This window comes from Crocodylus siamensis, chromosome 6 (assembly GCF_052110815.1).
Source record: "Crocodylus siamensis isolate JL-2025a chromosome 6, ASM5211081v1, whole genome shotgun sequence".
Classification (NCBI taxonomy): domain Eukaryota; kingdom Metazoa; phylum Chordata; order Crocodylia; family Crocodylidae; genus Crocodylus; species Crocodylus siamensis.
This window is the reverse complement of record NC_143400.1, coordinates 22,108,494-22,136,370: the sequence shown is the minus strand read 5'-3', so window position 1 is coordinate 22,136,370 and position 27,877 is coordinate 22,108,494. Positions and strand designations below refer to the sequence as shown.

Genomic DNA, 27,877 nt, shown 5'->3' with positions numbered 1-27,877 from the left:
CCCATCCTGGCGGGCAGAAACAGCCTGATTCTGGGGCTGAGCATCTGGCACCTCTGAGAAACTGGCAGGAGCTACTGATGGGAGAGCTCCCCGGCGTGACAGTGCCGGGCTCTGGAGACGTCTCGGGCCATTTGGCAGTAGGTAAGAAGCACGGGAGACGGGGCAGTGCTGGGGCTCGAGGGTCTGGCGTGTCTCTGCCCCGGGGAACAGGCGAGCAGTCAAGAAGCTACATGCCAGCAGGGCCCAGACTCCAGTGGGGCACAAGCTACCGGTTTACACAGCCAGCCTGGGAAGGTCAAGGCTCTCTAGCCTACACCAGATGTGGGGTTCCAGGCGGTCCCAGGCCACCCAGCACTACCCCAGTGCTGACCCCACTTTGTCCTTCCCAAAGCCAGATGCCCCTTGCCCTGAGACCCTTTGTCCATGGCTGCACCCATTTCACATGCTGGGAAAACTGAGGTGCCCCATGACGGCCTTATACCATTTGCCCCTGCCTGTAACCCCAATTACAGGTGGGGAAACTGAGGTGCTCCCTACTGCCCAAAGGCTGCTGCATCCATTCTACAAGAAGGGATAATGCAGGCATTCCATGAAGCCCTTAGACCCTTTCCCCTGCCTGCACCCCTTTCACAGGTGCGGAAAACCGAGGTGCCCCCTGAAGCCCCTTCAAGCCCCCTACCGGGGGGGCCTCCCAGCCCCAGCCTCTCTGAAAGCCACTCTTTGCTGACAGCTCATCAGTTCAGGGCACTGTGGGGGCAACCATGCACCACTGGGGCACTGGTGGGATTTTGCAGGGTGCCCACCCAGGGCACCACCCACCTTTCACCAAGTGTCTCTTTGAAACCAACGCCCTGCCCCTCCACCCCGCAACTTCTGTCAGCGCTAGACAGTCTTTCTCCCTCACAGATGTAGGGTGTCCCACTGACTCCCTGCAACGCTGGCTTTCTTTGCAAGCATCCAAAGTCGCTTTGCCCAGCACCCAGCCATTTCTTTCAGTCTTCAAATCGGGGGAAGCTCACAGCACTGGGACATTTGGTGAACTTTGCGGGGTGCCCACCCAGGGGAGCAACAAGATCCCAGCAGGAGAAAAGGCTTTCATTTCCCCATCCCCCACCGCCCACCCAACAACTCCTCAGCTCCAGCCCGAGCCAGCAGCACTCGTCCGCACTTCTTGTCCGGCCTCTGCGCTCCGAATCAGTCCTTTGTAAACCCACAAACCAGTGATCCACTCACATCACCCTCCCCTGCCCACACCTCTTCCAATCCTCCCTTGCAATGCACCATCACATCAGCAGCAAAGGGTGCTTGCAGCACACACACAACTGTACTGTGCAGTACCAACACTTTTATCTGCGCAATATTAAGTAACAACCAAGAAACAGCAAGAACAGTCATTAACATAATCAAGCCCAAAACAACAGTCCCTCATCCAGGAGGCACTACTTCATGGTCAGGGCGGCTAGGATCTGGAACCAACTTCCAAGAGAAGTGGTGCTGGCTCCAACCCTGGGGGTCTTTAGAAGAGGCTGGATGAACACCTTGACGGGGTCATTTGACCCCAGTGCTCTATCCTGCCACGGCACAGGGCCAGACTTGATGATCTGCTCAGGTCCCTTCCGACCCAACCAACTATGAAACTATCCAATAATTCAAGATCCTCATTTTCCCTTCTGTCAAAAATACAAATTGGAAATGATTATAATGCCTCCTGAGTACTACCGTGCTGCTGCTTTCTGTGAAAGAAAGGAAGAAGGACAGGAATTTTGCTTTCTTTTCACCCTACATAACTGCATAATTGAGATTTCCACAACTCTTCAATATTAAATACCCACCTAATCAATCACTGCCCTTCATGATAGTACAGGCTGTCCTAGGACTTACGACAAAATTGGTTCCTGAAAACCGTCGAAATGTTGCAACCCAGAACTGATTTTTCCATAGGAAAAAAAGTTATAAATGGGGGATTGGTTTCTGAACCAAGGCCCAATAACCTATTTTCACCAAAAATAACCCCAGAATTTTGTACTCAATCAATTATAGATGAGTAGTATAGTTACATTTATGTATTTCTATCGTAAATAGCAATCATATTGATTTGGAAGGACTTCTTTCAGGTGACTTTCCTCGACTTCTTGAAGGGTTGTTGGCTGGAGTCTTCTCTTCATGCACCAAGACTCCCGAGAAGTTTACGTTACATGTTAGGAAGAACGTATCATACCATGACGGTACTAAAACACGGGAACAGGTAACCCAGAGAGGTTGTGCAATCTCCATCCTCGGGTGGGATAATCTAGTTGGGGATGGTCCAACTTGGAATGGGCAGTTGGACTAGATGACTTCCAGAGATCCCTTCCACCCCTCATTTTCTATGAGTATGAAGGAGAGGAGGGGGCAGCTGGCACCTGGTGGCGCAAAGCTCTGACGAGGGGCTGAGAAGCAAAATCCACCAAAGTGGGCTCATGGGGTGGCAGAAGCAGCTTCTTGCAGACTCCTATGGGAATATGCAGGCCTGCGAGAGCAGCGATCTGGGAAGAAATGGGAAAGTGAGGGCTGCTTACAAGCTGAATGAAAGGCAGAATGAAAGGTTAATTGTTGCTGAAGTACACCAGCATCAGACTGCTTCCCTGTATGCAGACACTGGTGGGTGCTGAGCAGGTAGGTATACATCCCCAAATCCTTCCTGTATTGTTGGCAGAATTATGGACACTCCTGGATAGGGATGCACTGGTGCAAGGCCAGCTTGGAGGAGTCGTGGAAGCACTTGCCACACTCCGAGCACTGATGCGGCTTCTCCCCTGTGTGGATGCACTGGTGCCGAGCCAGGCTGGAGGAGTAAGTGAAGCTCTTCCCACACTCTGAGCACTGATGTGGCTTCTCCCCCGTGTGGATACGGTAGTGCTGAGCCAGGCTGGAGGACCGAGTGAATCTCTTCTCACACACTGAGCATTGATACAGCTTCTCCCCTGTGTGGATACAACGGTGCTGAGCCAGGCTGGTAGAACGAGTGAAGCTCTTGCCACACTCTGAGCACTGATGTGGTTTCTCCCCGGTGTGGATACGCCAGTGCTGAGCTAGGTGGGAGGAACGAGCGAAGCTCTTCCTGCACTCCGAGCACTGATATGGCTTCTCCCCTGTGTGAATACGGTGGTGCCGAGCCAGGTGGGAGGAATAAGTGAAGCTCTTCCCACACTCTGAACACAGATGTGGCTTCTCCCCAGTGTGGATGAGTTGGTGTTTTGTCAACCTGGAGAAGCAGGTGAAGCTTTTCCCACACTCTGAGCATCCATGTGGCTTTTCTCCTGTGTGGATTCGCTGGTGCTGAACAAGGCTGGAGGAGTGAATGAAGCTCTTCCCACATTTTGAGCACAGGTGTAGCTTCACCCCTGTGTGGATATGCTGGTGCTGAGCCAGGCTGGAGGATCGGGTAAAGCTCTTCCCACACTCCGAGCACTGATACGGCTTCTCCCCTGTGTGGATGTGCTGGTGCTCAGCCAGCCTGTTGGACTGAATGAACCTCTTCCCACACTCCAAGCACTGATGTGGCTTTTCCACCATGTGGATGAGTCGATGTATGGCCAGACTGGAGGACTGGTTGAAGCTCTTCCCACACTGCAAGCACTGATGTGGCTTCTCCCCTGTGTGGATACGCTGGTGCTGAGCCAGCCTGGAGGAGTAAGTGAAGCTCTTCCCACAGTCCGAGCACTGATGTGGCTTCTTTTCTGGGTGGGTGAGTTGGTGCCGGGACAGGCTGGAGGACCAGGTGAAGCTCTTCCCACACTCCAAGCATCTATGTGGCTTCTCCCCTGTGTGGATGAGCTGATGCTGCGCCAACGTGGAGGGGTAACTGAAGCTCTTCCCACAGTCCAAGCACTGATGTGGCTTCTTTTCTGTGTGGATGAGTTGGTGCCGGGCCATGTTGGAGGATGAGGTGAAGGTCTTCCCGCACTCCAAGCATCGATGTGGCTTCTCCCCTGTGTGGATAAGCTGATGCTGCGCCAATGTGGAGGAGCAGGTGAAGCTCTTGCCACACTCAGAGCACTGATGTGGCTTCTCCCCTGTGTGGATGCGCTGATGCTGCGTCAATGTGGAGGAGCAGGTGAAGCTCTTGCCACACTCCGAGCACTGATATGGCTTCTCCCCTGTGTGAATGCGCCGGTGTTCAGCCAGCCTGGAGGGATAAGTGAAGCTCTTCCCACACTCCAAGCACTGATGTGGCTTTTCCACCACATGACTGAGTCGGTGATTGGCCAGGTCAGAGGAGCACGTGAAACTCTTCCCACACACTGAGCACTGGTATGGCTTGTCCCGTGTGTGATTACGCTGGTGCTGAGCCAACCTGGAGGAACAAGTGAAGCTTTTCCCACACTCCGAGCACTGATGTGGCTTCTCCCTTGTGTGCAGGCCCCAGTGCCTGACGAGGTTGGAGGAATGCCGTAACCTTTTCACCCCTTTGGTGCAGCGGTGTGGCAGCTCCCTCATGTGCACACACTGGTGCTGGGACAGGTCTTGCGGGCTGATGAAGTTCTTCTTGCACTTAGTGCAGCGGTGCATCTTCCTCCCACGGTGGATGCACCGGGGCTGAGACAGGAAGAAGAAATGGGTGAAGGTCTCGCTACACTTCATGCAGCAGTACTGATTTTTCCCCTCTGCACATGTAAGAACTTGACCAGGTCTGTGCCAAAGCTTTATCGCCATTTGGTGAAACAGTGGGGGAGTTCTCCAGAATGGGTCTGAGAGCGAACAGGCAGGGTGGAGTGGCAGGTGAAGCTCTTCCCACACTTGATACGCTATCTTGGGAAGAGCCAGGAGGGGGTGATGGGCACTTAAATGTTTTCCTGACCTTCAGGCAGGGGCGGCTCTGCCCTAGTTCTTGGCAGTGACCTCCTGCTTCCCTCTGAGGCCCTTCCCAATGCCTTGGCTGGGATGCAGTGCATCTTTCCAGCGGCTCTTTAGGTCTCTCAGCTCCAAATTGTTCCCTGCATCCACACCTCTGTTCCTTCTCCACTCCCATGCTCAACCGCAGATGGTACCTGGTTCATCGCTCTGTTCTCCTTCGGGTTTTGGGGCCTCCCCTGACTCTTGTGCCATGGCTCCTTCTCAGGTCTCAGGGAGTCCATCTTGCCCAAACTCCCTAGGGAAGTCCGTGCTGGCTCCAGGTCTGCGGGCCCTTCCACAGGAGGCTGCTCCTCAGCTCTGCACAGCAGCCAGGCACCTCCTGTATGGGTAAGATAAACACCAGGTTAGTGCCCACCCTGTTGGCAAGGGGCAAATACTGCTATTCCTTCTGCTGACATGGGCCCCTGAGCAGGCCTGAACCTTGGCACTTGTGTTCCCTCAAGAAGACAAGGTCTTCCTGCCAAAACCCCCAAGTGCAGGAGGTGAGGGAGGGGCAGATCTTTGTGCTGGGCTACTGTTCCCTACTCGGTGGAGTTCAGAGCAGGACTCTCAATAGTTTCTGGCCCAGGTCTCAGGACCCATCACCTCAGGCCCTGCTGGAAGAGGCATGTGTAAGACAGCACCTCAATAGTTTCATGCTCAACTGCGCTGAGTAGGAGGGGAGGACATAGAGCTTCATCTCTCTCTTGCGAAAGGAGCAGGGCGCTGCCTGCTTCCATGGCAAGTTCTGGTGCAACGAATGAGTCCATGGAGGTTTCCCTCTGCGACGGGTCCCGGGTGGGCTCCATGTCACAGGCGTCTGCACCTGGACTCCATGCTGAATCACAGCTTCATAACACTCAGGGCCCCAGAGAGGAAACAGAAAGGGGGCAATTCTGGTGCAAGCGATGGGATTCGCTTCCACCCAAAACACAAAAGCTTCTGAATCCCACCCGTGTCACGGAGCCCTTTAATGAAGCCTAAGACCATGATGAAACACTTCCTGGCTTCCAGGTCAACCTGACCAGGGGAAGCCAGGGAAAGCATCAGCTCCAGTCTCTGCATACCATTCTGGTTTCCATGGGGGACTACAAATCCCATCAAGCCCTGGGAGAGCCTGGTTGGGCTACCTTGGCCTGGGGAGTGAACTCTTGCATTGCTGAGTGAAGGTGGAAATATAAGAACACGGTATCCCAGGGAAACCAGACCCGGGCCAAGAAATCAAGACAGCAATCCTGATTGTCCTCTGACATCTGTCGTTAGCGGGAGAAGGCAACAGTTGCTTGTCTCCACATCCTTGAATTTCACCAACGGGGAACAACACGTGTGTAGACACATTACAGCATAACGTACTGTATTCCATGTCAGCACAGAGCAGGTCTGCACTTTCCAGGTCCTCCCAGCACACTGGCCATGGAGACTTACTGAGAGCACAGTCAGGTGGAGGGGACAAACAACTCACCTGGCAGCAGGTCCTCATCATCCTGAGGTTTCCCCACGGATCCTGAGATTTCCCCAGAGTCCTCATCATCAGAGACCCAGAGCTCCACTTGTCCTTGCTGGATGCTGCAGATTAAGTCAGGTATGGGACCCTGACATCCTGTTTGGAACAGTGGTTAAAGAAGGTTAGTGTCTGGGTACCAGATGCAGAATAACCTAACGGGGAATTGCAGAATAGATCCAACAAACTCAAGGTTTCTATTAGGGCCTTGTTGGACGAGAGGGGATAGGCACTTAGAATGAAAGAGAAGGCACTACAGGGAGAAGCCTTCAAGAGACCAGGATCCCTGTCACCCAGGTGATGCACGGGCGGGCACGGTACATACAGGGCATTAAACTGACAGAATAATCAGGGATTGGCATGAAGATGTACTGATCCATGACGCAGGAGGGAGAAAAGCCATGGGACACACTTGTGGGTGGATAACATTTGTCTTATCAGTGTAATTCCAGGCAAGCGAGTGGACATGAGCTTATATTCAGTTCAGGTTCAAAGAGCGGGCCTGTGGCAATGAAAAGCATCAATGAGAGGTGACTGAAAACAAGACTTTTTTTCCTGGGAAAGAAGCTAATTATAATCATCACAGGGCACAGGAAAGGATGACTTTATTATAACTGTATCTGCAGTTAAAGCTGTCAGCCCATCCAAGCAGAGGATCATCCCAAGAGGGGAATGAGTACACAGGCTGGCAAATACTGCAGGGTTCAATACAGTCCCGTTCCCTCAGGCTTTCCTCGCCGGTCATGTCCCCCAGCCCCTCGCCATTTTTGTTGTCTACCGCTCGGCTCTCTCCAATTTCCCCATATCCAAAGGCCCAAAACTGGACACAGGACTCCAGATGTGGCCTCCCCAGTGCTGAAGAGGGGAGGAATCACTTTCCTTGACCTGCTGGCAACACACGCACCAACGCAGCCCAGGATGCCGTTAGCCTTCTTGGCAGCAAGGGCACACGGCCGGCTCATTCTCAGCCGACTGCCCACTGTCACCCCCAGGCCCTTTTAGGCAGAGCTGCTGCCCTGCCGGACACCCCCCTGCTGAGCCAAGCTGGTCTTCTGCCATACTCGTTAATCTTCCTGCACATCAGGATGGTTTGTTCCTGCTCTCCCGGGAAGGCTTCTGCCAAGTACTCCAGAGAGAAGCAAGAGCCAGAGCTTTACCCAGGGAAACGAGGGCTTGGAAATTCCTCAGCATCTGGTCCTGGTAAAGCACCTTGTCGTCCTCGTCCAGCAGCTCCCACTCCCTCCGCGTGAAATACACGGCCACGTCCTCGAACACCTCCCGGAGCTGCAGGCACAAGCGTCACGCCATCAGCGTCTCCTCTCCCACCTGCCTCCAGCCCCCACAGCCCCGTGCTGGGATCACTCTGTGCTGTAACTAGTGGCAGGCTGAGCCAGGACAGGCAGGGGTGCAACATCCCCATTAGTCAGCTGGGCTGTGCTGTGCACGCAGCCGTGGACACAGGAGTTCAGGTGTCGGCCTCGGCCCAGCTCAGCACGGCCTGTTTGCTCGGCCCCTGGAGGCAGCCTGGGCACCGCTTCTAGAGGCAGGAGCCCCGGCTCCATGCGCCCTGACCAGGCCTTCCCCTGCCAGCACCCCTGGGTGCCTGCACTTGGGAGGGGCTCCTGCTTGGGGTGTTTGCAGCCCCCTCCCATCACCACAGGCTTGACGCTCTTCAGGGCTCTCCGCTCTCCATGGTCTTTATACTGTCCCTGGCTCCTCCTGGGCTCTGCCCCAGCTGCGCTCCCACCCACGAGTGACCTGGGGGCCCTGCTCACCTCCGCGCTCTCCCCCTGCTCTGGAGGCCTGCCCTGCCCCATCTGCCCTGGGCCCGGCTCAGGCGTCGGGGAGCCCCTCTCCTCCAGTCTCCCTGGGCAAGTCCTCTGCAGCTCCAGGACTGCAGGCCCCTCCTCAGGAGGCTGCTGCTCAGCTCTGCTCAGGGTCCCAGCACCTGCGGGTGGGGAAGAGCATGCACAGGTCAGCCCTGGCACACGAGGGAGGTTGGGGGTCATCAGCACGCACGTGTGAAGGGTGGCGGAGGGGAAACAGAAGCTCAGTCTTGCCCAGGGCACGTGAAGCCTTTCCCGGGGCGCGGGGAGAGCCAGACCCGCTGATGTGCTGGGCCGCTGACCCCCCCACGCCGCGGCAGAGACTGCTCCGCGGGGGCGGTGCCTGCTGCTGCGGGCCAGGGGAGCAGCGCGGCGCCTCCCCCGCTCCTGGGCGCCTGGCGCACCCGCCGGACGAGCTGTCGTCTGCTGACAGCTCCCAGCTCTGCTCCTCCAGGGGACTCCGCGGCCTGGGGCAGCTGCACCGGCCGCCCGAGGCCCCGGGGGCGCCTGGTCCCCCGCCCGCGCTGGGCTCACAGGCCTCACGGGGGCGGGGCACAGGGGCCGGGGAGCAGGAGGGCAGGGCCCTGGGTGACGTCACGGCCCGCTACCACGGGAGCAGGGGAAGGCCCAAGCACACCGCCTCTCGTGCGCGGCGCCGGCGGGGAGAGACGCCGCCCAGCCCCGAGGTGCCCGCACACGGCCCGGCGCCACCCCTGCGCAGCCCGTCAGGGGCTGGGGGACGTGCCGGCCCCTCCCCCCCGCGCGGGACGGACACTCGGGCCCGGGGCCACGCCGGCCCCCCCGCGCCTCACCTGCCTCGGGCGGGGGCTGCGCGCGGGGCGGCCTGTGCCCCGGCCCGGGGGGCTCCGCCCGCCCCGGCTCCCCCGCGGGCTCGGCCATGGCCCGGCGCCGCCCGCCGGCTGCGCCAGTGGGTGCGGAGCCGCCTACCGCCCAACCCCGCCCCCGCCTCTGTGACGCGGCGTGACGTCGCCGGCGCTCCCGCCCCGCCCCCGTTAACCCGCTCGTGGCCGCAGGCGGGAAAAGAGCAGCGCGAAGCGGACCCTCCGTGCGGCCCCGCCCCAGGGGCCCACGTGTGCCCCCGCCCCCCAGTTCCCCCACCCTGGAGACCTCATATGTGCCCCCCACACTCCAGCACCCCTACCTTGGGAAACCCGTGTGTCCCACGCCCTCTAGCACCACCACCCAAGGGAAGCCATGGGTCCCACGCCCTCTGACACCCGCACCCCGGGGAACCCACTTTTCCCCCCTGCCCTTGGACACCTCCACCCCAGGGGAACCGCCATGGGCAACCTATGTGTCCTGCACCCCTCGGGGACCCCCACCCCTGGGAACCCACAAGTCCCTTTCCTGCCCTGTCCCCAATTCCGGGGTGCCCCTAGCCTGCACAGCCCCCCTTGCAGGGACCCCGGGGTCTGGCTGGGGTGCGCTCACCTGCCCTTCGTGGAGCTCTTCAGAGAGCAGCCGCATGGGCTTGGCCCTGGCCCGTGTGGGCTGTGGAGGGAGGACACGGGTCAGCAGGGCTGTGCCCCCCCGGTGACCCCTCCCCGTGACCTTTCAGGAGTCGAGGTATGCAGCGTCAGCCTGCTCTCTCCTGTCCAGGCGGTGAGGGTCCCGGTTGTACAAGGAGATGAGGTTGGTAAGGCAAGACCTGCCCGCGCCAAAGCCATGCTGGCTCTCGATCGAATCTTCCCTTCTGCAAGCGTATCGCACATAGACTCCTTGACGAACTTCTTTCCGATTTTCCCTAGGATGGAAGCTAGGCTGAGTGGTCTGTAGTGAGCTGGGTCCTCCCTCCTGCCCTTCTTGTGGATGGGCACAACACTGGCCATCTTCGAGTCCTCAGGGACTTCTCCCCAGCGCCATGAGTTGTGGAAGAGTTTCTCCAGGGGCTCCGCAGTGACTTCCACCAGCTCCTTCAGCACTCTCGGATGAAGATCATCCGGTCCTGCTGACCTGTATATGTCTAATTTTATTAATTGGCCCTACACCAATTCTACAGCAATAGTAGGAAGGCGATTATTCCTGCCATGTTCATCCTGTACTCTACCCGGCGTGATTTTCCTCTAGGTCCGATGAAAGACTGAGGCGAAGTAGTCATTCAGGAGTTCAGCTTTGTCCTGGGTGATAGTTATTGAGCAATGGCCCCACACTCCCATTTATTTTCCTCCTCTTCCCTACGTACCTAAAGAAGGACTTCTTGTTGTCCTTGACCCCAGTTCCTGCCACGCATGCCAGTCAGCCTACGAAAGAAAACATGCCCCGCATGCAGACACCTTTCCAAATCCTTATTGCAAAAATGTGGTGCACTTACATGATTTTTTTTTTAAGCAAAGAAGAAATAACTAAAAAAAATTAAAATAAGAAATGAAAACTTAAAAAAATTGGAAAATAGACAAAAAGAAAAAGGGGATTTTCCTCCCTAGCACCTATACAGCATTGTTTATTTACACTAGCTATACAATACCTATATATACCTATACGGTATCTCTACACTACCTAGACACTATCCATACAATGCCTATACACTATGTATACAATATCTATGCACAGTTTAACTACATATACCCACTCTGTTCTGTATAAAATGACTACACTATTGAACAATCTTGTTTCTACCGGTGGATGGATCCTTGATGCTTTTTTTCCTTACTGATCCTTCTCGATTTCCAGTCTGGAAAGTCTTCTGCAGGGAGGGGAAGAAAGAAGAAGAGGCTTTGGACCACAGTCATAGACACCACCCTCTTGCCCCAAATACTCCCTGCCCCCCGCACAGGGTTGGTGGGACATTTCTGATATTACCTCTATGTCACCCGGGATGCTGCGTATGCTGGGGGTCAGGGCTGGCATGCAGCGTCTGCCTACGCTATTGCTCATGTTTCTGGAATGAATGGCATTAGTGTCGGGGAAATTGGCCAGCTACTGCGTAGCACCCATACGCTGAAGGGTGGGCTCATACACCAATGACCACCGGCCACGTCCCGTCTCTGGGCTCGTTCCTAGCCACAATCAATTAGGCAGAGAACGAGGGAGTGTCTGGTATGCGAGTTTATCACTCTGTAGAGGGGTACTCAATGTCCAGAGACAAAGAGATCCCCCCATCTGAATTCGATAGTACTCTTTATGTTAACAGGTCATACATATGCAAATATAAGTATACATAGGCATAAGGCATATATGCGTGCGCATCTCTGGGGAATTTCCACAAGTCTGGGGTCCTTCTACGTGCCGTTGCTGGGTTACAGAATGCGGAACAGAGGAAACTTAAGCTGGCTGAAGTTGGTTTGGTGGTCTCCAAACTTACTGTCAATCAAGGGGAGGGGTTTTCAAGCTTCTGCTTTTAAAAGGTCATCTCCTGCGTCCCTTTTCTATTTATGGTTGTTTTTCTTACAATTTCCCCCCTTTCAGCCTCAAGCGTTAGCGTCGTGGCTGATATTTAAGGGCTGTCATGCTTGAGCATACATGACGTACTTGTTCTGCATTGCACGTGCAAACAGCTTCTTTACGTAGGCGATAATACAAGATGCAAACGTGCACCTTATAACAAGCATAGCAAGCAGAGGGGTTAGGAGAGTACTTAGCCAGTTACTAACGGTCCATCCACATGAGTTAGCTAGCCTGCTAAACTAGTTATTGCTGTCTAAGGCTACTTTGTTAACGTTAGTGGCTACAGCTTTAATTTTTTCAACTTGTTGCTCAAGCGGAACAGAGACATTGGGGATAGCTATGCAACAATGATCCTTTGACAAGTTGAGGTACTGACATAGTCCTCCTTCGCGTAAAAGCAGGGCATCTAAGGCTATTCGGTTCTGTAGGGTCATTTGTGAAGTAGCTTGTAATTGCTTGTTAACTAGGCTGAAACTATCTGCAGTAGCATTGGCAAGGATTGTGACCTGTTTGGCGACTTCAGCTATTGCTACCCTGGCTTTTCCAATCGCCACTCCCCACAAAAACAAACCTTCAAATGCCCATTCGAGTTTCTTTTTCACACGCTCCCCCCAGGTAAGTTGGCTCTAAGCTTTGTTAGGAAACTCGGGTATTTGTACCTCTCGGCGGTTTCTTTTACTACCAATTATAGGAGGTGAAGTACCAGTAAAGATTAATGGAGGACATAAGGTCACTACTCTTAAAGTACACTGAACATTGCTCAAGGTTGCAGGTAACTTCATCCAGAGCTTTCCATCTGCACAGGCCCACAATAGCCCTGGTGGGGCTGGGGTACTGAGCTTACTGCAAGGGACTGGCTGTTTGTTAGTCCCACCACATCCAGACCTCATGGCTTGACCCAAAAACAGGCCAAAATCTAAAACTTTTTGGGTGGCTAAGTGCTCTTGATTCCACTCATTTTCCTAATGGAACAAACCAAATGACATGTTAAACCGCATTTGTTTACCTGATGAATTCTATAAATTTGTCATATTAAATTCAAGCCTATTATTGTGACAGGCCAGGCCTTGCAAATGTGCACGCAGTGCTGGAAAATAAAAGTTAAGGAATTGTAGTTTGTGTGGACCAGTTATTGTTTTGTTACACTGCCAGGTAGTTAGGGGTTGAGCAAGGATAAGGGGACTAAGGTTAACACTTTTTCTCTATGTTTCATGTGTGTTGTTGAACATGGATGCTTGTTTGATACACCATGGAGGTGCAGGAATCATCAGGGGGTCCCATGTTAGGGAGTGATCTTCTTTAAGCCACTTTGTCCTAACAGGGGATTTTCCCCAGGGTATGGCTGAAAAGGTTAGTGAAATGTTTAGGTCAGAGCCCCAGATTTCTTTTGCGGTAGATCTATTTAATGCTAAAGGAATAACTGTAGCCTGGCACCTCAAGCCTTCTCTAGCAGAAACATTTTCTGGTTTAAAATAATCTAAGCTTTGAGGTTGTGCCGACCATGAGACATTTGCTTTCACACTCAGACAGAAGTCTGCTAATATCACAGATCTACTGTGGTTGAGGTCAACAGATAAGGCTTGGTCCACATTAAGTGAGGTCACATATGCCCTAAGGGGATTATCACTTACAGAGCGTGGCACCGGTAGGCAGGCTGTGAGACTTGAGGTGTCAAGGGATTTTGCCCACAACTGGATAAGCTGTAAAACGATATTGCCTGTACTCTGGTTGACTATGGTTAAGAGAGTGGTAAGGAGGGAGTAAGCCGCTAATCTCATTCTTTTACCTGTGTTTGTACAGCCAACAGCAAGCAATACCAAACATTATGAGCGCAATTGGTATTAGTGAAAAAAACAGGTAAATAAGGACAGCGTGCAGGGGCACCATCTGTAACTTAGGAGGCGTCTAATGGGCCTTTAACATGCCACGTGTCTCCTACAGTCCTTGTAAGTCTTAAGGGCGGAACAGCATGCTTCTCCGGTGGTACTGGCAATGCTGGCTCTTTTCCAGGTTTCAAGTGGCTATGGTGGATCCAGAATTCCTTCTCGGCGACCCTGACTATTGTGTGAGTCGTCAACAAGACCTGAAAGGGTCCTTCCCAATGCGGTGCTAGACAGTTCTGTCGCCGATGTTTTTTGATCCACACCCAATCGCCGGGTTGGTAAGGATGGAGGTTGGTGTCAAGGGGTACTGGTTGTACCAATGCTGCAGACCTGTGAAGAGAACTGAGAGACTGCTGTAATGACAAGACATAATCAGTTAGTTTTTCATCTCCCCCAAACAGACTTACATGTAGACTTTGCCAGTCTTTGTACAAAGGTGGGGGGGTGACCAAACAATAACTCATAGGGTGACAGATTTAGGGGTTTGCGCGGCAAACAACAGAATGGGCAAGGCCTCAGGCCATTTTAATTTGGTTTCAGCACAGATCTTTCCTAACAGGGTTTTCAGGGATAGGTTTAACCTTTCTACCTGACCTGAGGATTGCAGGTGGTAAGGGGTATGAAACTGTGTCTGAATTCCTAATGCTTTATATACTTCTTGCAATATTCTTTCTGGAAAGTGCGAACTTCGATCTGAATCAATAACTTCAGGGAGCCCAAATCTTGGTACAATGTCTCTGAGGAGGGCTTTAACTACAGTTGAAGCATCTGCTTGCGAAGCAGGGAAAGCCTCTGGGCATCCAGTGAGCTGGTCGATTACTACTAGACAATGCTTACAACAGAAGGCTTTTGGTAAGTCTGTAATCAACTTGAAGTCTTTGAAATGGTAGACAGGCCCATGGCCTCCCCCCTTTGTGAATATTCTTTTTGGTCTTGTGATTAAATGCTTAGCATGCAGGGCAAGAGTTGACAATCCTGGCGGCTGCTACATAGATGCCAGGTGCGAACCAGTTATGGAGAACACTGTGCGCTAGGTTTTCTTTTCCAGAGTGGTTTAGTCGATGAGCTCCTTGGGCAAGCATGCAGAGAACAGCTTTGAGGGCGATAGGACGCCCATCAGGTACTTGCCAGATGCCATCTGTCCCTTCAATGCCTTCATATTTAGTCTTCCATCCCTGAACTTCTGTTGGTTGGAGATGCTGATATATGGAGGTTGGGCTGGATAATGTGATGCATAAGAGGCGAGAGTTAGAGTTGTCAGAAACAGGTTGAAGGGCCGCCGCCTTTGCGGCTGCATCAGCCATACTGTTCCCAGCAGCAACTTCAGTGCTGTCCTTGGAATGACTCGGACAGTGGACAACTGTGATTTCTTTGGGGAACAGGATAGCGTTCAGATTGTTGACTTCTGTAGCATTAGCAATTGAGTGTCCATTCGAGGTGAGGAATCCTCGTTGCTTCCACAGTTGGCCGGTTGCATGACAAATACTAAACGCATATCGGAGTCAGTATAGATGGTTACTGAACAGTTCATGGCGCAAGGGGGTTGGCTTCCCAAACCCACTGCACTGTGGTTACCGCGTACCCTGCATGTCTTGTGCCTTTAATAACTGATGACGATCCATCGGTAAAGGGGACATAGTCTGGGTTATGCAAGGGTTGATCTTTAATGTCACTCCGGGGTTTTTCCACATACTCAACCAATTTGCAGCGACATGGTGTGGCTGTCCTTCATCTGCCTTTGGCAGAAGCGGGGCTGGGTTGAGTTGTGCACATCGCTGTATGGTGATGTTTTCAGATGTCAGCAAAAGGACTTCGTATCGGTTGAGTCTCTGGTTTGAGAAATGCTGAGTGCTATGCTGGAGGAGGAGAGCTTCGACTGAGTGCGGCACTCTTACAACAAGTGGGTGACCCAAGACCAGATCTTGGGCTCGCTGTACCAGCATTGGAGCAGCAGCGATGGAGCGAAGGCACGCAACGGCTCCTCGAGCGACAGGGTCCAGCTGATCTGAGTAGTATGCAACTGGTCGAGCCCGATCTCCCCAGGGTTGTGTTAGTACTCCAGAAGCAACTCCTCTGTTTTCATGAACGTATAAGATAAAAGACTTAGTATAATCAGGGACACCCAGGGCTGGTGCAGTCATAAGAGCATGTTTTATTTGGTGAAATGCTTGTTCCTTGTCTTTAGACCAGTGAACAGGATCCTCAGCTTCTTTAGCAGTGGCTTGAACTAAGGGACAGACTATTTCCCCAAAGGCCGGGATCCAGGGCCTGCAGAATCCTGCCATGCCCAAAAGTGCACGGATTTGCCTCTTATTCTGGGGCCGTGGGAGATCTTGGATGGCTTGCAAGCATCTGGGTGATAATTTCCTGGTGCCTGCTTTGAGTATGTGGCCCAGATACTCCACTTCAGGCTGGCAGTACTGTAGCTTTGAGGGAGACACTTTATGTCCTTGTTTTGCAAGGGCGGAGAGTAGCTTTGCAGTGTCTTCTCGACAGCTCTCTATGCTGTTTGAAGCTAGCAAGAGGTCATCTACATAAACAATCAAAGCAGTATCTGAGGACAGAGTGACCGCAGATAAATCTTTATGCAGGATTTGTGAAAACAGTGTGGGGGACTCCACATACCCTTGGGGTAACCGAGTCCAGGTTAACTGTCTCTGCTTCCAAGTGAAAGCAAACAGGTACTGTGAATCTGGGTGTATAGGAATACTGAAGAAAGCTGCACACAGGTCGATGACAGTGTAGGAAATCGCTGTGGCTGGGATGGTCGTAACAATGGTAGCCGGATTTGGAACTACGGGGTGTCGTGGAATAACATACCTGTTAATTGCCCGAAGGTCTTGTACGAACCGGTACACTGGTTTACCATTGGGACCAGGTTTAGGTTTTTTGACTGGAAGGATGGGGGTGTTACAGGATGAGAGACACTCTTTTAGTATTCCTTGTTCTAGATAACTAGCCACCAGTGGTTCTAAACCTCCTTCTGCCTCTTTAGACAGGGGATACTGGGGTACCGATGGGGGTTGACCTGGCTTTCCTTGGATGCTGACTGGGGTAGCAGATTTAAGGAGCCCATGTGCTGTGGGGATCCATCCCCATAGTGATTCGGGCAGAGTTCGAAGATCTTCGGGGTGGAAAGGGCACTCAGATTCATTAAGCATGGCCTGAAAGGCCAAGAGGTTAGTACTGGGGACAGTAATTTGAATTCCATTTGGGCTACACTGCAAGGTGGCGTGGAGCTTGCAGAGCAGGTATCTCTCTAATAAGTTAACAGGTGATCCACTTGGGAGTAAGAGGGCACGCTCAGTTGTTAAAGGTCCAATGGTGACTTTTGTAGGAACACTATACAGGATGCTAAAGGGCTTTCCTGAGACTCCTACCACCCATTCAGTTTTTGCTACCCTTAATTTGGCCTGACTTGGGGAGACACCCAGTGAAGAAAGATCTGCGCCACTATCAATTAAACATTTGTATATCTGACCCTGGACTTCTAGGTTAATATACGGTTCAGAGGATGGACATTCTAATTTGTGTGAAGTTTCATTAAAATCCCCAAGGTTCATTTCATGGAAGAGCCCCCCCCTTATGTCAATCCTCAGGTTCAGGTGACTCTTCCAGGTATTGTTGGTAATGGTCAACTTCAGGCGGGGCAGGCGTGCGGGGAGCATTAAATGGTGCAGGGGTCCCCCGTGCACGGACCAGACAATCTCACTTCTAGTCCCCTCTTTGCTTGCAATAATTGCAGGTATCATCTGGTTGAGGTCCCCTTGTTGGTTGGTTGAACAGCTGGGGAGACCAAGTACGGGGTCTGTCTTGTTCCCGCCCTCTCCCTCGGCCTCGGCTATAGCCTTGCCGGGGAGGTGCTTGAAAGTGTTGAGTGAGAGCAGCTGCTAACATATTCACTTCCTTTTGTTTCAGCTTTAGTTTTTCTTGTTTCTGGACCTCAGGGCATCAGTCAAAGACATAGGTAGCCAGGTCAACTAACTGGGGAAGTGTCTTGTTGATCCAATCGGGATGGTGTTTAGTGATGTATTTTTTTATATCATCAGTTGTTTGACCAATGAACGTGGAATTTATTATTGTTTTGCTTGTAATACTGTTGGGGTTGAAATCACTACCGTGTCTACTCATAGCACTTAGAAGCCTTTGACAGTAATCACTCAGATGTTCATTTGGTCCTTGTTTGATAGCCTGGACTTTAGTCCAGTCTGCTCCTTTCCTCCCCACTCTTTTCAGTCCTTCTAAAAGGGATTGTCAGGCTCCTTGCAAGCACAGCAAGTTATTGTGGCCCTGGTGTTCACGATTTGGATCCCACCCAGGATCTTGAACTGGCCAGTTAGTTCTATTCTGTGTGTCTTCTAACACCCATTGATTTCCTTGATTTATAATTTCTGCTTTCTCCTTTTTACTGAGAAGAGCATCTAGAAGCTGATTCATATCTGTCCACGTAGGGTTGTGGGTGTTAATTATAGTTTCTGTTCTGCGTTTCACTGACTCTGGGTTGTCTCTGAACTTGGGAGTGTTATCTTGCCACAGGATGAGATCTTGAGGATTGAACGGAGCGTGTGTTTCGGGATATTGGATTCCGTCCTGAGCGGCAATAGGATATTGACGCAGCGGGGCTAGGCGAGTGGGCGACTGATTCCTTGTGTGGCTTCCCATGTGCATCGCCACAGGAGAAGTGGCATCAGCTGGCGCTGGCAATTCTCGGTAGAAGGTCTCTTCCTCTCCACCTGAAGGCAGATCATCTGAGGTGGATGATGCAGGGGTTGGGGGAGAGTGGGACACAGGAACTATGGGTGCCAGGAGTGGTGGCGGTCCACTCATCTTCTTCTGACCTAGGGGTAGTTGGAGCATATGGAGGAGGCAAAACTTCAGAGGTTTTCTTTGGACTACCTTGGAGTGGAGCCAGGTGTCGGGCCCCATCTTTGAGCGAGCTCAAATGACCATTTTCTATTTCCTTTACAGCATTAGCCCAGACATACCAGTAGTCCATCTGACAGGGGTGAGAATCTTCCGGAAATCCTCTGAGGTACCTCAGGGCCTTTTGGTCAAAAGAACTAAGATTAGGCCACTGTCGGCTTGGGTCCTCGTAAGTGTACCCAGACCACACAGTTGTGGATAGTTGGGTCAATTTAACCTTTTTATTCTGACCAGTTCCCGGGATTTTAGCCCAACTAGAAAGGACAATTCCAAGGGGACTTCCCGGTGGGACAGGGACTGACCCCGTCTGTCCCATCCTGTCTCCCTTGGCGGGGTACCCCTTTGCCTTTAAACCAGAATACCAGAGTCGACTCACAAATGCCCCAAACAGGAAAGGGGGCTTATCAAAGGGAAGAGAAAAGATTAGAGATCGGTTCCTCAGTGCGCGAATGGAGACAAAAACTGCGCCCCACAGCTTTTCCGGCCCAAAAGGGTCGGACGGACACCGCTCTATGGTTGCCTGTGTCACCGGATTGAGGAACCAGGAAGAGACAGGTCTAAGACAAGATACACAGACAGACAGAGTCAATTGGCTAGCAATTTCACGTGACCAATATGTTGCCTGAGAAGCACCGTACTCAGGGTGTTCTAGCAGACACTCCTAGCCTTTACAAGGTTTGGGATCACCTTATCTCTGACTCAGGGCCGCCTGCTCCCCCAACAAGGACACTGAGGGGAACTTACTCTCGTTTGCCGGCTGGACGTTGTCACGGGGTGGCGGCACCGGTCCAGAGGGCTAGGGTCCCATCTGGGCCCCAATTTTGTCGGGGAAATTGGCCAGCTACTGCGTAGCACCCATACGCTGAAGGGTGGGCTCATACACCGATGACCACTGGCCACGTCCCATCTCTGGGCTCGTTCCTAGCCGCGATCAATTAGGCAGAGAATGAGGGAGTGTCCAGTATGTGAGTTTATCGCTCTGCAGAGGGGTACTCAATGTCCAGAGACAAAGAGATCCCCCCATCTGAGTTCGATAGTACTCTTTATGTTAACAGGTCATACATATGCAAATATAAGTATACATAGGCATAAGGCATATATGCGCGCGCATCTCTGGGGAATTTCCACAAGTCTGGGGTCCTTCTACGTGCCGTTGCTGGGTTACAGAATGCAGAACAGAGGAAACTTAAGCCGGCTGAAGTTGGTTTGGTGGTCTCCAAACTTACTGTCAAACAAGGGGGGGGGGGGGGTTTCAAGCTTCTGCTTTTAAAAGGTCATCTCCTGCGTCCCTTTTTTATTTATGGTTGTTTTTCTTACTTTAGTCAATTATTAGAAATACTGGGGTGTTAAGAAAAGGTGCTACACACCAAACACAAGTCCAACAAGTTGCAAACTTACTATGCACTGGCAGCGATGGTGCCGTGTTGCTCACTGGCAGTGGTGAACACTGTGGTGGGCGCGGCAGGCTGGGGGGGAACATACAGGACTACGGGTGGGGGTACCAGTAGCAGACGGTAGTAGTAAAAAAGCAGGGAATGGTTGCTCCTCCATTCCTTTCTTTCTCTTTTATTTATCTGTATTCTCTACTACCAGTAACTGTACTACAGATGCTCCCCACACGGTGCCCTCTGGCTGCCTGCAGGATCTTGGATTCTAAAAAGGGGGTGCAGACAGCGTGGGGCATTGTCACATATAACACACACACACACACACACTTGGGCTGTGTGAAATTTCACCACCAGCTTTGTTTCAACCTATTTCAAGGTCAAAACAGCAAAATCAAACCAGAACAGATATAGTCAAAACAGCCTCGAAACAAAATGAGGCAAGTCAAAACATTTAAACGTTTTGCCCATAGGCTATAATCAGGAACCTTGAAACAGCCTATAACTGTCATTTCTGGCCTGACTTGCATGAAACTTGCAGTAATAGTAGCCCCTTCTGAGGGCATGAAGCCTCCCATGTTTCAAGTAGATAGGTGCAGGGGGTTCAGGAAAACTGCACCCCAAATTCTTGCAAGCAAAACTCATGTCATGTGTATGTGTTACACCACAAGGGGGTCAAAATTGCAGGCCTACTAGCCCCTGCGGAGGCCACAAAGCCTGCCATGTTTCGAGGAGATAGGTGCAGGGGTTTGGGGGAAACTGCACCTCAAGTTGCAGACAAGCAAAACTCATGACATGGATGAGTGTGTGCGCTAAGGCGAAGTGGGGTGAAAGCTGCGGGGATGGTGGCCCCTGCTGAGGCCACAAAACCTGCCAGCTGCCAAGGAGATATGTGCAAGGGGGTTCTGGGGCCCTGCACTCCTAACTGATGACAGGCAAAACTCATGACATGGGTGCTTGTGGGACTGTATCTGCCTTGGGGCACAGTGTCGGTACCAGGGGGAAGTACTGCAGGCCTGGGTGCTAGGGCTGCTGCAGCCATGAGGCCGGCCAGCTGTTCAAGAGATAGGTGCAGGGGGTTCTGGGGCCTGGAAGAACTGTTTCAAAGCCATATCTCCTAAGACTAAGACTCCAGGCACTCAGATTCATAGATTGTAAGGCTGGACCTGATGATTTTCCAAGGTCCCTTCCGGCCTTACAATCTAGGAATCCATGAGTGGCTGCAGCCTAAGTCTCCCCTCTCCCCTGCCATGCCCCCAGACACAGTTGCACAAGCACCCATGTCACAAGTCCTGTCTGTCAGCAGCTAGAGGTGCAGGGTCCCAGAACCCCCTTGTACATACCTCCTCAACAGCTGGCAGGCTTTGTGGCCTCACCAGGGGCTATCATCTCTGCAACTCCCACCCCGCTGCGCCTTAACACATACAGTGTTACCCATGTCAGAAGTTTTGCTTGTTCACAGCCAATGGCATCCTGGGCTGCATTGGTTGGTGTGATGCCAGTAGGTCATTTATGCCCCTCTGTTCGACACTGGTGAAGCTACATCTGGAGTATTGAGTTCAAATTTAGGCCTCCCCTGCAGAAAGGATGTGGACAAACTGGAGAGTCCAGCACAGGGCAACAAAAATGGTAAGGGGACTGGAGGACATGACTAATGAAGAGAGGCTGAGGGCACTGGGCATATTTTGTCTAGAGAAGACCGGCGGGGTGCAGAGTGGCGTTTAATAGCAGCCTTCAACTACCTGAAGGGAGGTTTGAAAGAGAATGGATCTAGATGGTTCTCAGTGGACACAGACGATAGATCAAGGAGCAATGGTCTCAATTTGCAGGAAGAGAAGTTTAGGTTAAATGTTAGGAAGAAATTCTCTCACTATGAGGGTATTAAAACACCGGAACAGGTAACCCAGAGAGGTTGTGCAATCTCCATTCTTGGCTGGGATAACCTAGTTGGGGATGGTCCCGCTTGGAGCAGGCATTTGGACTAGATGACTTCCACCCCTAATTTTTTATGAGTCTATGAAGGAGAGGAGGGGGCAACTGGCTCCTGGTGGCGCAAAGCTCTGACAAGGGACTGAGAAGCAAAATCCACCAAAGTGGGCTCATGGGGCAGCAGAAGCAGCTTCTTGCAGACTCCGATGGGAATATGCAGGCCTGCGAGAGGGGTGATGCAGTGGCAAGAAATGGCAAGGCCAGGGCTGCTTGCTTCCCCAGCCATAAGTGTCCCCTTTCCTGCAATTCAAGAGCCTAACATACCAAACCCTGGGACCAAGAGGGAGGACAAAGCTGGGATCCGGCCAAAGAAAGTCATTGGATGTCATTTAGATCCAGCTGGGGAGGGCATCCCATTGTGAAGGCAGTTCTTCACCCCCTGGGAGCACTGACTGCTTTTAGAGAAAGATAGGGATGCCACAGGCTCCGAGGCTGATGTGAGATCTCCTCCTCACAGGTTCCCCCAGCATCGGGGCAGCCCTCTGCCTGCAGTGTTTCCATTTAACCCCTGCCCCTCAGCAAACCTGGGAGGTCAGCCTGTGCCCTTTGGGCTCTGCAGTGCCCTAGAAAGGTTGAATGAAAGGTGAATTGTTGATGCACTGCACCAGCACGAGGCTGCTTGACTGCTTCCTTGTATGCAGACACTGGTGGGTGCTGAGCAGGTATACCTCCCCAAATCCTTCCTGTATTGATGGCAGAATTATGGATACACCCGGATATGGATGCACTGGCGCAAGGCCAGCTTTGAGGAGCAGAGAAAGCACTTCCCACACTCAGTGAACTAATGTGGCTTCTCCCCTGTGTGTATACGCTGGTGCTGAGCCAGGTGGGAGGAATGAGTGAAGCTCTTGCCACACTTCAAAGCACTGATGTGGCTTCTACCCTGTGTGCAGGCAGCAGTGCCTGATGAGACTGGAGGAATGCCTGAACCTCTTCACACACTTGGTGCAACAATGTGGCTGCTGCCCCACGTGCACACACTGGTGCTGGGACAGGTCTTGCCAGCAGATGAAGTTCTTCTTGCACTCAGTGCAGCGGTGCGTCTTCCTCCCCAGGTGGATGCCCTGGTGCTGAGACAGGAAGAAGAAATGGGTAAATGCCCCGCTACAGCAGTGCTGATGCTTCCCCCTCTGCACATGTAGGTACTTGACCAGGTCTGTGCACAAAGCTTTATTGCCATTTGGTGAAACAGCGGGGGAGTTCTCCAGAATGCGTCTGAAAGTGAACAGCCAGGGTGGAGAGGCAGGTGAAACTCTTCCCACATTTGGCGCATATGTGGGGCTTTTTCCCACTGTGCCTTCTCTTGGAAAGAGCCAGGAGTGATGGGCAAGTAAGGGTTTTCCTGACCCTCAGGCAGGGCTGGGCTATGCCCTTATGCTTAACAGTGAGCTTCTGCTTCCCTCCGAGGCCCTTCCCAATGCCTTGGCTGGGATGCAGTGCATCTTTCCAGTGGCTCTCAGCTCCACAAATTGTTCCCTGCACCCAGGGCTCTGTCTGGGCTCTTCCCCTTCTAGACTCTCATGCTCAACTGCAGATGGTACCTGGTTCGTCGCTCCGTTCTCCTTCTGCTTTTGGGGCCTCCGCTGACTTGTGCCATGGCTCCTTCTCAGGTCTCAGGGAGTCCATCTCACCCAAAGTCTGTGCTGGATCCAGGGCTCCCAGCCCTTCCGCAGGAGGTTGCTCAGCTCTGCTCAGTATCCAGGCACCTCCTGCATGTGTAAGATAAACACCAAATTAGCAGCCACCCTGTTGGCAAAGGGCAAACACTGCTATTCCTTCTGCTGGGATGGACCTCAGAACAGGCCTGGACCTTGGTGCTTGTGGTTCCTCAAGAAAACGAGGTCTTCCTGCCGAAAATCCAAGTCCGGGGGGCGAGGGAGGCGCAGATCCCTGTGTTGGGCTCAGGTTCCCCACTCAGTGGACTTCAGAGCTGGACTCTCAGAGTTTCTGGGGCAGCTCCCAGCACCCATCACCTCAGACGCTGCTGGGGGAAGTACATGTGGGACACGTGTGTTAAGACAGTACCTGAATGGTTTTGTGTGCTAATGGGCTGAGTAGGACAGGAGGACTTAGAGCTGCAGCTCTCTCTTCGGAAAGGAGCAGGGCTGTGCTTCCTGCCTGCTTCCAGGGCCAGGTGTGGTGCAGGGAATGAGTCCATGGAGGTTTCCCTCTGCTGAAGGGTCCCAGGTGAGCTCCATGTCACAGGAGTCTGCACTGGGTTTAAGTCAGGGGCAGGTAATTATTTTGGGCGAAGGGCCACTTCCTGAGTTTTGGCAAGCCACTCAATTTTTCCAAGATAAAATTTCCTCCAGCCCAGAGGTGGCTGCAGGTCACCCATCCTGGCGGGCAGAAACAGCCTGATTCTGGGGCTGAGCATCTGGCACCTCTGAGAAACTGGCAGGAGCTACTGATGGGAGAGCTCCTCGGCGTGACAGTGCCAGGCTCCAGAGGCTTCTGAAGCCATTCAGCAGTAGGTAAGGGGCATGGGAGACAGGGCAGTGCTGGGGCTCGAGGGTCTGGCGTGACTCTGCCCCGGGGAACAGGTGAGCAGTCAAGAAGCTACATGCCAGCAGGGCCCAGACTCCAACCGGCTTACACAGCCAGCCTGGGAAGGTTGAGGCTCTCTAGCATACACCAGCTGTGGGGTTTTAGGCGGTCCCAGGTCATCCAGCACTACCCCAGTGCTGACCCCACCTTGCTTTTCCCAAAGCCAGATGTCCCTTGCCCTGAGACCCTTTGTCCATGGCTGCACCCATTTCACATGTTGGGAAAACCGAGGTGTCCCATGAAGCCCACAGACGCTTTGCCCCTGGCTGCATCCCTTTCACAGGTGCAGAAAACCAAGGTGCCTTCTGAAGCCCCTTCACGCCCCCCAGGCAGGGGGCCTCCCAGCCCCAGCCTCTCTGAAAGCCACTCTTTGCTGACAGCTCATCAGTTCAGGGCACTGTGGGGGCAAGCACGCACCACTGGGGCACTGGTGGGATTATGCAGGGTGCCCACCCAGGGCACCACCCACCTTTCACCAAGTGTCACTTTGAAACCAACGCCCTGCCCCTCCAGCCCCCAACTTCTGTCAGCGGTAGACAGTCTTTCTCCCTCACAGATGTAGGGTGTCCCACTGACTCCCTGCAACGCTGGCTTTCTTTGCAAGCATCCAAAGTTGCTTTGCCCAGAACCCAGCCATTTCTTTCAGTCTTCAAATCAGGGGGAAGCTCACAGCACTGGGACACTTGGTGGACTTTGTGGGGTGCCCACCCAGGGGAGCAACAAGGTCCCAGCAGGAGAAAAGACTTTCATTTCCCCAACCCCCGCCCCCAACCCAACAGCTTCTCCGCTCCAGCCCGAGCCAGGAGCACCTGTCCGCACTTCTTGTCCAGCCTCTGCACCTCGAATCGGTCCTTTGTAAACCCACAAACCGGTGATCCACCCACGTCACCCTCCCCTGCCCACACCTCCCTTGCAATGCACCATCACACTAGCACCAAAGGGTGCTTGCAGCACACACACAACTGTACTGTGCAGTACCAACACTTTTATCTGCGCAATATTAAGTAACAACCAAGAAACAGCAAGAACAGTCATTAACATAATCAAGCCCAAAACAACAGTCCCTCATCCAGGAGGCACTACTTCATGGTCAGGGCGGCTAGGATCTGGAACCAACTTCCAAGAGAAGTGGTGCTGGCTCCAACCCTGGGGGTCTTTAGAAGAGGCTGGATGAACACCTTGACGGGGTCATTTGACCCCAGTGCTCTATCCTGCCACGGCACAGGGCCAGACTTGATGATCTGCTCAGGTCCCTTCTGACCCAACCAACTATGAAACTATCCAATAACTCAAGATCCTCATTTTCCTTTCTGTCAAAAATACAAATTGGAAATAATTATAATGCCTCCTGAGTACTACCGTGCTGCTGCTTTCTGTGAAAGAAAGGAAGAAGGAAAGGAATTTTGCTTTCTTTTCACCCTACATAACTGCATAATTGAGATTTCCACAACTCTTCAATATTAAATACCCACCTAATCAATCACTGCCCTACATGATAGTACAGGCTGTCCTAGGACTTACGACAAAATTGGTTCCTGAAAACCGTCGAAACGTTGTAACCCAGAACTGATTTTTCCATAGGAAAAAGTGTTATAAATGTGGGATTGGTTCCTGAACCGAGGCCCAATAACCTAGTTTCACCAAAAATAACCCCAGAATTTTGTACTCAATCAATTATAGATGAGTAGTATAGTTATATTAATGTATTTCTATCGTATTTAGCAATCATATTGATTTGGAAGGATTTTTTGAGGTGACTTTCCTGGACTTTTTGAAGTGTTGCTGGCTGGAGGCTTCTCTTCATGCACCAAGACTCCCGAGAAGTTTACGTTACACGTTAGGAAGAATGTGTCACACTATGAGGGTACTAAAACACCGGAACAGGTAACCAAGAGAGGTTGTGCAATCTCCATCCTTGGCTGGGATAATCTAGTTGGGGATGGTCCAACTTGGAGCGGGCAGTTGGACTAGATGACTTCTAGAGGTCCCTTCCACCCCTCATTTTCTATGAGTCTATGAAGGAGAGGAGGAGGCAGCTGGCACCTGGTGGCGCAAAGCTCTGACGAGGGGCTGAGAAGCAAAATCCACCAAAGTGGGCTCATGGGGTGGCAGAAGCAGCTTCTTGCAGACTCCGATGGGAACATGCAGGCCTGCGAGAGCAGCGATCTGGCATGAAATGGGAAGGTCAGGGCTGCTTAGATGCTGAAGGAAAGGCTGAATGAAAGGTTAATTGTTGCTGAAGTACACCAGCATCAGACTGCTTCCCTATATGCAGACACTGGTGGGTGCTGAGCAGGTAGGTATACATCCCCAAATCCTTCCTGTATTGTTGGCAGAATTATGGACACTCCTGGATAGGGACACACTGGTGCAAGGCCAGCTTGGAGGAGTCGTGGAAGCACTTGCCACACTCCGAGCACTGATGCGGCTTCTCCCCTGTGTGGATATGGTAGTGCTGAGCCAGGCTGGAGGATCGAGTGAAGCTCTTCCCACACACCGAGCATTGATACAGCTTCTCCCCTGTGTGGATACGACGGTGCTGAGCCAGGCTGGAGGATCGAGTGAAGTTCTTCCCACACACCGAGCATTGATACAGCTTCTCCCCTGTGTGGATATGACGGTGCTGAGCCAGGCTGGAGGATCGAGTGAAGCTCTTCCCACACACCGAGCATTGATACAGCTTCTCCCCTGTGTGGATACGATGGTGCTGAGCCAGGCTGGAGGAATGAGCAAAGCTCTTCCCACACTCTGAGCACTGATGTGGTTTCTCCCCGGTGTGGATACGCTGGTGCTGAGCTAGGTGGGAGGAACGAGCGAAGCTCTTCCCACACTCTGAGCACTGATGTGGCTTCTCCCCAGTGTGGATACGGTGGTGCCGAGCCAGGCTGGAGGAATGAGCAAAGCTCTTCCCACACTCTGAGCACTGATGTGGTTTCTCCCCGGTGTGGATACGCTGGTGCTGAGCTAGCTGGGAGGAACGAGCGAAGCTCTTCCCACACTCTGAGCACAGATGTGGCTTCTCCCCAGCGTGGATAACTTGGTGTTGGGTCAAGCTGGAGAAGCAGGTGAAGCTCTTCCCACACACTAAGCATCCATGTAGCTTTTCTCCTGTGTGGATTTGTTGGTGCTGAGCCAGGCTGCAGGAGTGAATGAAGCTCTTCCCACATTTTGAGCATGGCTGTAGCTTCACCCCTCTGTGGATACGCTGGTGCTGAGCCAGGCTGGAGGATCGGGTAAAGCTCTTCCCACACTCCGAGCACTGATACGGATTCTCCCCTGTGTGGATACGCTGGTGCTCAGCCAGCCTGTAGGACTGAGTGAACCTCTTCCCGCACTCCAAGCACTGTTGTGCCTTTTCCACCATGTGGATGAGTCGATGTTTGGCCAGGTCGGAGGACTGGTTGAAGCTCTTTCCACACTGCAGGCATTGATGTGGCTTCTCCCCTGTGTGGATACGCTGGTGCTGAGCCAGCCTGGAGGAGTAAGTGAAGCTCTTCCCACAGTCCGAGCACTGATGTGGCTTCTTTTCTGTGTGGACGAGTT

General features: G+C 52.6%; 1 protein-coding gene across 1 annotated transcript in view; it reads right to left on the bottom strand.

Annotated features, from left to right (window-relative positions):
* Positions 1 to 1,330: 1,330 nt before the first annotated feature.
* Positions 1,331 to 27,877, bottom strand: part of LOC149861608 (uncharacterized) — a 27,136-nt gene continuing 589 nt past the window's right edge. The window contains exons 3-10 of the mRNA XM_090053784.1: positions 26,679 to 27,876; positions 9,655 to 9,714; positions 8,437 to 8,806; positions 8,152 to 8,324; positions 7,534 to 7,660; positions 6,338 to 6,475; positions 5,031 to 5,215; positions 1,331 to 4,578 (exon numbers count right to left, since the gene is read on the bottom strand). Of these exons, the coding sequence (XP_089909910.1) occupies positions 2,698 to 4,578; positions 5,031 to 5,215; positions 6,338 to 6,475; positions 7,534 to 7,660; positions 8,152 to 8,324; positions 8,437 to 8,806; positions 9,655 to 9,714; positions 26,679 to 27,876 (4,132 nt within the window). The 3' untranslated portion in view covers positions 1,331 to 2,697. The remainder of the gene's footprint in view (positions 4,579 to 5,030; positions 5,216 to 6,337; positions 6,476 to 7,533; positions 7,661 to 8,151; positions 8,325 to 8,436; positions 8,807 to 9,654; positions 9,715 to 26,678; position 27,877) is intronic.